The sequence below is a fragment of the Scyliorhinus torazame genome, chromosome 5 (assembly GCF_047496885.1).
Source record: "Scyliorhinus torazame isolate Kashiwa2021f chromosome 5, sScyTor2.1, whole genome shotgun sequence".
NCBI classification, from domain to species: Eukaryota; Metazoa; Chordata; class Chondrichthyes; order Carcharhiniformes; family Scyliorhinidae; genus Scyliorhinus; species Scyliorhinus torazame.
In genome coordinates, this window is record NC_092711.1 from 87,874,796 (window position 1) to 87,884,551 (window position 9,756).

The window sequence follows — 9,756 nt, forward strand, 5'->3', positions numbered from 1 at the left end:
CTGGGAACCAAGCATGTGTCCTTGTAAATCACAGATTAGAGAAATTCCTGCTGTCTTTTCCTCACTTGCTGCATGAACTGTGTTCCGTACTGGCCACCAAACCTCAGGAAAGGTACATTGCACTTGATAACAGTCCAGTACAGATTGACCATGATGAAGTGAGGCTGGTTAGCTGAGTGAATCCCTTCCCACACACGGAGAACATTAACGGTCACTCCTCAGTGTGAACAGGTCGGTGAATCTCCAGGTCTGATTAAATCTATTCCACAATCCCCAGATTTCCAAGATTTCTCCCCAGCGTGACTACATATCGTTCGAAAGGTCAGATCATCGGCTAAAACATCATCTACATTCAGACCACGTGAACTGTTTCTCCACACATTGAACAGGGCTCTATTGCTTCTATGGTTAAAGGCTGACGGTGTTCATGGCCATGGAGGGATTTGACAACACGAATGCAAATTTTATAATGGAGGCTTTGCTTAATCAGACCCAATGTAGGTCAGTGAGCACAGCGGTGATGGTGAACAGGACTTGGTGTGAGAAAATACACGGCCAGCAGAGTTTTGGATAAGCTCACGTTTCCATGTGGGGTGAATATGAGAGGCTGGACAGGAATGTATTCGAATCACCAAGTCTAAAGGTAACAGGGGCATGGATGAGGTTTCAGCAGCAGTTGGGGTGGGGTTGGAGACAGGTGACATTATGGAGACTGAAATATCTGGTATTAGTGATGGTGTGGATTTGGGGTCAGAAACTCATCTTGGGTCAAATCTGACACGGAGATTGTGCAGTGTTGTTCAGCCTCAGACAGTTCCCAGGGAGAGGGATGGACTCGGGAGTTAGGGAACGGAATTTCTAATGGTGACTGAAGACAATGGCTTTGGTCTTCCAAATTTTTAATTGGAGGAAATTTCTGCTCATCCAGTACTGGATGTGGGATAAGCAGTTTGATAATTTAGTAACAGTGGAGGAATGGGGAGGGATGGGGGTGAGGTAGAGCTGGGTGTTGTCAGTGTACATGTGAAAACTAACACTTTTGGATGATGTCACCTCGTGGCAGCATTTAAACGGTCTCGCTTCAGTGTGAACTCTTTGATGGGACACCTGATCCCGAGAACTTTTAAAGCACTTCCTGCATTTAAAAGGTCTCTCATTGTGAATCTGCTGGTGTGTCAGCAGTTGGGATGAATGAGTGAATCCCTTCCCACACTCGGGCCGGTGAAAGGCCTTTCCCCAGTGTGAACTCGCTGGTGCATCAACAGGCTGTATGACTGAGTGAATCCACGCCCACACTCGGGGCAGGTGAAAGGCTTCTCCCAAATATGAATGTGTTGATGGGTTGCCAGGTCAGATGGGTAAATGAACGCTTTGCCGCAGTTCCCACATTTCCATGGTTTCTCCCTGCTGTGACTGTGCTTGTGCTTTGACAGGCCAGATAATCGGCTGAAGCTTCGTCCACACACAGAACACGTGTACGGTTTCTCTCCACTGTGAACTGTGCTTTTTCCTTCCATGTTCAAAATCTGATGATATTCAGATTACGATCAGTTACACGACTGTCAGATTTTGATGTGGTGCTTGGTTGCAGTTTTTCAATTGCACATCCTTCCCTGCTAATACCCTGTGAAATTGATTTAAAACAGTAAAAAGGGAGTGAGAAAGATCCCACAGAAACACAAAGGCAGGTTGTGAAATTGAGCTGAATCAATCTGGTAACTTGTGGGGCCGGCACTGGGAAAAAGTGACCACGGAAACTGTTGAACCTTTCGTGAAAAGTGAACCAGTTTGTTAATGTCCTTCAGGGAAGGGAACCTGCCACCCGGCCTGAGACTACACAAAACTTGGGCCTCTGCAAGAACACAAGAAATAGGAGCAGAAGTAGACCATTCGGCCCATCGAACCTGCTCTGCCTTGAACACGATTGTGGCTGATCTCAGTCTTAATTCCTCTTTCCCGTTAGCTCTCTATGTCCTTTCACTTCCTGAGAGACCAAAAATCTCACCATCTCAGCCTTAAATATATATTCACTGATGGTCACAGTAACTTCATTGCAGTGTTAATGTAAGCCTACAATAATGATTATTGTTATTATCATCCACAACCCTCTGGGCTAGAGAATTTTATGTGAGAAACAGAGTGAGAGAGAAAGAGAGTGAGTAGTGGGAGAGAGAGAGAGAATCAAAAAGGTTGATGGAAGGGAGAGTGAGAACGGAGTGAGGGTAACAGGAAGCAATGGACCAACAACTGAATCACAATTTGACAAAATCTCCTGAACCCTTAACCTCCACCACCTGGATGGAACAGGACAGCAGATGTATGTGAAGATCACCACCTGCAAGTTCCTTTCCAAGACACACACTGTTGAACTTGTCTGACATCCAGGACTGGATGAGCAGAACTTTCCTCCATTTAAATATTGACAAGACTGAACCCATTCCCTTCCTGTCCCCTCTACAAACTTCACTCCCTTGTCACCAATTCCATCCCTGTCAAATGTCTGAGGCTGAAGCAGACTGTTCACAACCTTAGTGAAATATTTCACCCCTAGATAAGCTCTTGACCACATATCCACACTGTCACCAAGATTGCTGATTTCCACCTCAGTAACACAGCTCGACTCCACCTTAGTCTCTGTTCATCTGCTGCAGAAACCATCATCCATTCTTCTGTTACCACTTAACCAAATTATTCCAACGCACTCGCAGCCGGACTGCAACATTAAACAACCCCCTCCATCCCATCCCAAACTCTGCTACCCATGTGCTTACTCACACCAGCCCCTGTGCCCACTGATCTGCAAACACTTCCTTTTAAAAGGCACAAAAAGTTTAAATTTTTCATTGTTTACTCCATGGTAATGATCATCCTGATCTCTGTAATCTCCTCCACACACACCCTTTGAGATCTCTGCACTCATTTAATTCCAGCCACTTGAGCAGTCCTGATTTTAATCTCTCCACCATTAGTGTTCCCAAGGCCTCAATTTCCTCTTTAAAACTCTCCGACTCACTTTCCTCCGTTAAGATTCTGCTTAAAATCTAATATCTCCTCATGTGGCTCAGTGTCAATTGTTATTTTGTAACGTTTCTCTGAAAGTCTTCAAAGTTTTATTCCGTTCAAGTCACAATATAAATTCGAATTATTGTCACTGCGGACTATTCAGTAGGACCGCATGCGGACTACTGCTAGTGCGCCAAAGAAGGATGCCGAGGGCGCATGCGCACTACTGCTAGTGATCCAAAGGATGCCAAGGGCGCATACCCACTGCTGCCACGAACCCAATATTGAGATGGCGCATGCGCACGTCTGCCAGAGCCAAATAAAGATGGCGTTAGCTTAATATTGTCTGCACAAAGCTGCAGCTCGCGCTCAGATCCCCAGGTACCGGTAGGTTATTTTTCCGGATTTTTGGTCTATATAACATGTACACGAAGCGTGCCTAACGACCCTCCTGATTCATCTCTCTCTCCGTCCCGCCATTCCCACCTTCACGGATTGTGGATCCGAGATAGAACCTTTTGCTGCCTCGCCATTAATCACATTGCGCATGCTTCACTCAGCCCAGTCCCGCCTCATCATTCGCGCTGATTGGTTGGAGGACCAGTCGCTCCCGACCGGTCCTCCGGATCTGTCCACTCTTCGCCTATTGGTTCGGTGCTGCCGTCAATCACTCCGCGCGTTGTGATGTGTCAGGTGAGAGGTCAGTGTCGGGGAGGGGGACGGACGGACGGGGTTACAAACCCCAGAGCCGAACAATGAACATTCTCCACTCTCACTGTCGCTTCCGGCTTCTCTCCACAAACAACCTCACAGAGACCAGGGGCGGGGGAGACACTGACCCAGTGACAATGTCGCTGCATTAGAGGAAAAGAGTAATGGCACCCCTCTTGTTCAAAAAGGCAGAAAGTAGGAAAATAGTTAGTTTAATGCCTGTTGTTGGGAAACTGCTGGAATCCTCACATCCGCTTAAAAGTACCTGGATGAAGACTGGCACATCATAACATTCAGGGCTATGGGCCAAGTGCTGGCAAATGGGATTAGGTAGGTGGGTCAGATTTTGATGTGTTGATGCAAACTCGATGGATCAAAGTGCCTCTTCTGCACTTTTGCTGATAATACAAAGTTTGGTGGCATCGTAGACAGCATTGATGACAACATAAAACTGTAAGAAGATAATGATAATAATAATAATTGCTTATTGTCACAAGTAAGCTTCAATGAAGTTACTGTGAAAAGTCACCACATTCCGGCGGCTGTTCGGGGAGGCCGCTGCAGGAATTGAACCTGCGCTGCTGGCATTGTTCTGCATTACAAGCCAGCTATTTAGCCCACTGTGCTAAACCAGCCCCTATTGACAGATATTGACAGACAAGGTGAATGGCCAAGATTGTGGCAATGTAAACAAGTGTGAGGTTATCTGTTTTGAACCAAAAAAGGTTAGAGCTGAGTACTTTTTAAATGGAAAGAGGTTAAATACAGTGGGTGCCCAAAGAGACTTGGGGTTCATGGATAGAATCTACAGCACGCAAACAGGCCCTTCGGCCCAAACTGGTCCATGCTAACCAAAAGGTCCATCTAAGCTAACCCAATATCCCTCTGAACCTTTCCTATCCATGTATCTGTCCAAATGCCTTTTCAATGTTGCCAATGCCCCTGCCTCAACCACTTCCTCCGGCAGCTCATTCCACATACGTACCACCCTCTGTGTAAAACCGTTGCTCCTTAGGTTCCCATTAATTCTTTCCCCTCTTAACTTAAACCAAAGTCCTTTAGTTCTCAATTCCCCAACCCTGAGAAAAAGACAGAGCATTCACCCTATCCATGCCTCTCATGATCTTATACATCTCGATAAGATCACCCCTCAGTCTCCTACGCTCCAAAGAAACAGGTCCTGGCCTATCCAATCTCTCCCTATAACTCAGTCCCTTGAGTCCTGGCAATATCCTTGTAAATCTCTTCTGCACTCTCTCCAATTTAATAACATCTTTCCTATAGCAAAGCAACCAAAACTGAACACAATACTCCAGGTGCGACCTCACCAACGTCCTGTACAACTGCAACATAACTTCCCAACTTCTATACTCAATGCCCTGACTGATGAAGGCCAAAAGCCTTCTTCACTGCCCTATACACCTGTGACTCCACCTTTAGAGAACCGTGCATCTGAACTCCAAGGTCCCTCTGTTCCATGGTATTCCCTCAGGCCCTACCATTCAATGTGAAAGTCCTACCTTGATTTGACTTTCCGAAATGCAACTCCTCACACTTACTGTATTGAACTCCATTTGCCATTTCTTGGCCCACTTCCCCAGCAGATCAAGATCCAGCTGCAATTTTTAATAACCTTCCTCACTGTCTACAATATCACCTATTTTAGTGTCATCTGCAAACTTACTGATCAAGCCTTGTACTTTCTCATCCAAGTCATTGATATAGATAACATTCAGCAATCTCTTAGTTACAAATCTCCTGGTTACTTATCTCCGAGTTACTAATCTAGTTACAACCCGACTTAGTTAATTACTCTAATGTCACGTTTCAGTTTTTGCCCCCAGTCCAGATACCCAACAGGTAAGTTATTTATACTTACTGATGGCAGCAGGGTGGCGCAGTGAGTAGCACTGCTGCCTCACGGTGCTGAGGTCCCAGGTTCGATCCCGGCTCTGGCTCACTGTCCATGTGAAGTTTGCACATTCTCCCCGTGTTTGTGTCGGTTTTGCCCCCACAACCCAAAAGGATGTGCAGGGTAGGTGGATTGGCCACGCTAAATTGCCATTTAATTGGAAAAATGAATTGGGTACTCTAAATTTGAAAAAAAAAAATTATAGTTACTATTCCGAAGCTCCACCTTTCTGATTCGCACCAACTCCGCTCCCTGCCGACTAGGCCATGAATCCCTGAGGTAAGTTATTTATATTTACTGTTCCGAAGCTAATCCTCCCCGGATTCACATCAACTCTGCTCCCTGCCGACTAGGCCATTAATCCCCGAGGTTATTTATACTTACTGTTTCGAAGCTGCTCTTCCCCGGATTCGTACCAACTCCGCTCCCTGCCGGCTAGGCCGTGAATCCCTGAGGTAAGTTATTTATATTTCCTGTTCTGAAGCTCCTCCTCCCTGGATTCGCCCCAACTCCGCTCCCTGCCGGCTAGGCCGTGAATCCCTGAGGTAAGTTATTTATATTTACTGTTCCAAAGCTCCTCTCCCCGAGTTCACACCAACTCCGCTCCCTGCGTTGGCGAGGTTCATAGCTGGGTGGCTGGAAAACCATTAGGACAGTAACTGTCCTGTAAGGTAATGAATCCTTTTGCTTCCCATTTGGCCGAGGAAGGCAGTGTGTCACAAGGATGGATGTGTTGACCGATTAATGGCTGGAGGATGGGGGCAGGTCATGTGATCAAACCTCCAGGAATACATTCAATCAAGTTGATGAGGAGAGAATGTTGTGAATTTTTATCCTAAACTGACAGTGAGGTTTCTGTAAATTGACAGGATAATGGAAGTGGAGGTTGAACAGACTGGAAAAGCAAACCAAACGTCACATCGCGATCTGACAGAATCACTCGATTCACCAGAACCTGAATTTCAGCAGCATCTGGGTGTGGAAGGTAAAAGGTTTGTCTGTTCTGTCTGTGAGGGTAGAGTTAAGGTCTCAGTGTGACTGGAAAAGCCCCGAGATTCACAAACCCTGGTTAGACCAAACGTGGAGAACTGTGTTCAGTTCTGGGCAACAAACCTGAGGAAGGATAGAATGGCCTCGGAGGGAGTGTAGCACAGATTTACCTGAGTGATATCTGAATACCCCGGGGTTAAATTACAAAACTAGATGACACAAGAGTCAGAGACATGATGGTACAGAGAATGGCATTCGGCCCATTGAGTCCATGCTAGCTCTCTGGAGCAATCCAGTCAGTGCCATTCTCCTCTCTCCCTGTATCCTCGCAGGTTATTTCCCCTCAGATGTCTATCCAATTTCCTGTTGAAATCAAATCATTCATTGTATCTATTTTCAAACTCCCTCATAGGCAGCAAGTTTCAGGTCATTGCCACTCGCTGTGTAAAAACATATATCTCATATCTCCTGTACCTTTGACATACAAACTCGGAACAGGCCACTCGGCCCCTCGAGCCTGCTCAGCATTCAATAAGATTGCGGCTGATCTCATTCTAACCTCAACTCCACATCCCTGATGAGCTTTCACCCCCTTGCCCATCATGAATCTATCCAGCTCTGCCTTAAAAATATTCAAGGTCTCTGCTTCCACTGCCTTTTAAGGACGTGAGTTCCAAAGTCTTACAACCCTCGAGAATGAAAAATCCTCATCTCCATCTGAAATGGGCGACCGCTCACTTTGCAACAGTGACACCCTCGTTCTTGATTCTCCCACAAGAGGAAACATCCTCTCTACATCCACCCTGTCAAAACCCCTCAGGATCTTATATCGTTCAATCCAGGCTTTATCCAAAACTTTAAATCTGTGTCCCGGCTGCTTGTACGATCGGTGAATGAAAACAGTTTCTTTGTCCACCCGATGGAAACCTGGCGTAATCTTGTGTCCCTGAATGAAATCTCCCCTCAACCTCCTTTGCTGGAACCATTCTGGTAAATCTCCTCTGCCACTTCTCAAGAACCTTCACATTCTTCCTGAAGAGTGGTGACCAGAGCTTTATAAAGATTCATAGAATAGAATTAGAACCATAGAATTCCATCAGTGCAGAAGGGGGCCATTCGAGTCTCCACTGATTCTCTGAAAGGCCATCCTGCCTCGGCCCACACCCCTACCCTGTCCCTGTAACCCCATAGCCCCACCTAACCTGCACAACCCTGGACACTTAAGGGGCAATTTATCAAGGCCAATCCACCTAACTTTCCCTTTGGACTTTTGGAGGAAACCTGAGCACCGGGTGGAAGCCCACACAGACACGGGGAGAAAGTACAAACTCCGCACAGTCACCAAGGCCGGAATTGAACCCGGGTCCTTGGCGCTGTGAGGCAGCAGTACTAATCACTGTGCCACCAGAAACATAGTTTTGGCAACAATATTACTGTTGATAAAGCTCAAGATCGAATTTGCTTTGCCAACTACTCTCTTGATATGTCTTGTAGACATACAAAATCCCTCTTCACCTCTTTCTCTCCTCCCAGAGGCCAGTTGGGTTTTTATGACAATGCAGTAGTTTTCATGGTCACTTTTTCCCAGTGCCGGCCCCACAAATGACCAGATTCATTCAGCTCAATTTCACAACCTGCCTTTGTGTTTTTGTGGGTTCTCTCTCACTCCCTATTTTCTGTTTTGAATCCGTTTCACAGGGTGTTCGAAGGGGACGCTTCAAAGTCCGGAAACTCAAACCAAGCATCACATCAGGATCTGACAGAGTCCTCAATTTATCATTGCTGAATATCATCGGATTTTGAACATGGAAGGAAAAAGCATCATTCACAGTGGGGAGAAACCATACATGTGTTGTGTGTGTGGACGAGGATTCAGTCAATCATCAGGCTTCATGAAACACCAATGCAGTCACACTGAGAACAAATCCTGGAAATGTGCGGACTGTGGGAAAGGATTCACTTCCCCATCCAAGCTGGAAACTCATCGACGCAGCCACACTGGAGAGAGACCATTCACCTGTTCCAAGTGTGGGAAGGGATTCACTAAGTTATCCCACCTGCTGAGACACCAGCGAATTCACACTGGGGAGAGACCATTCACCTGCTGCAAGTGTGAGAAGGGATTCACTGACTCATCGGCCCTGCAGACACACCAGCGAATTCACACTGGGGAGAGACCATTCACCTGCTCCCAGTGTGGGAAGGGATTCACTCAGTCATCCAGTCTGTCCACACACCAGCGAGTTCACTCTAGGGAGAGACCATTCACCTGCTCAGAGTGTGGGAAAGGATTTAGTAATTTGTCCAACCTGCTGAGACACCAGCGAGTTCACACTGATGAGAGACCATTTCAATGTCCAGACTGCGGGAGGTGCTATAAAGGTTCTGGGGATCTGATGCGCCATCAACGTGTTCACACTGACGAGAGTCCGTTCAGGTGCTCTCACTGTGGGACTGGTTTCAGGCACTCATCTAACCTCACTGTACATCAGCGAATTCACACTGGGGAGAGGCCATACACCTGCTCCAAGTGTGGGAAGGGATTCACTCAGTCATCTGACCTGCAGAAGCACCAGCGAGTTCACACTGGGGCGAGGCCATTCACCTGCTCCGAGTGCGGGAAGGGATTCACTCTGTCATCCAACCTGCAGAAGCACCAGCGAGTTCACACTGGGGAGAGGCCATTCACCTGCTCCCAGTGTGGGAAGGGATTCACTCAGTCATCCCACCTGCTGAGTCACCAAATAGGCCATAAGTAACCACAGTGAATGGGTTTTGCTGTTAACTCACATTCAGGACTGAACCATGTTCATTTGGGTCTTTTTCTGCTGATAACAAACTCCAGCCCATTTACAGGGGCTAATATTCTGGCTAAAAATCAAAATAAATTAAGTCTGTGTGAAATGCACAGTGTGTTGAAACTTTTTAATATCTCTGACACAAATTAGTTCCTTTTGAAGTCCTCTCGCTCTCCCCGTCTCTTCCATCCTCATCTCCACCTGTGAGGAGCTCATGGAACTTCTTTGTGACTGAGATTGAGTGAATCCGATCAGCTGCCTCTGCTGCTTCCCTCCTATTGGAGGGGAATTTCTGTGTTTTACAATGTATACCGAATTATAGAACAGTACAGCACAGAACAG

The 9,756-nt window shown here is 46.6% G+C and overlaps 1 protein-coding gene across 7 annotated transcripts; it reads left to right on the forward strand.

The window, feature by feature from the left end:
- Window positions 1–212: 212 nt before the first annotated feature.
- On the forward strand, window positions 213–9,520 carry LOC140418820 (uncharacterized). 7 transcript variants are annotated; one of them, XM_072502441.1, is made up of 3 exons: window positions 213–231; window positions 6,496–6,611; window positions 8,315–9,520. In XM_072502441.1, exon 3 carries the CDS (start codon window positions 8,422–8,424, stop codon window positions 9,373–9,375), a length of 954 nt encoding a protein of 317 aa, XP_072358542.1. In that variant the 5' UTR covers window positions 213–231; window positions 6,496–6,611; window positions 8,315–8,421; the 3' UTR covers window positions 9,376–9,520. The 7 variants fall into 7 exon arrangements, with proteins under 7 accessions (XP_072358542.1, XP_072358541.1, XP_072358544.1 ...); XM_072502440.1 differs by lacking the exon at window positions 213–231 and adding an exon at window positions 621–643; XM_072502443.1 differs by lacking the exon at window positions 213–231 and adding an exon at window positions 3,338–3,390 and having other exon boundaries at window positions 6,496–6,618.
- The last annotated feature ends 236 nt before the right edge of the window (window positions 9,521–9,756 follow it).

Bases quoted from the DNA above. Each gene is read 5' to 3' on its own strand.
- LOC140418820 (XM_072502441.1), top strand. From the start codon at position 8,422: ATGGAAGGAAAAAGCATCATTCACAGTGGGGAGAAACCATACATGTGT.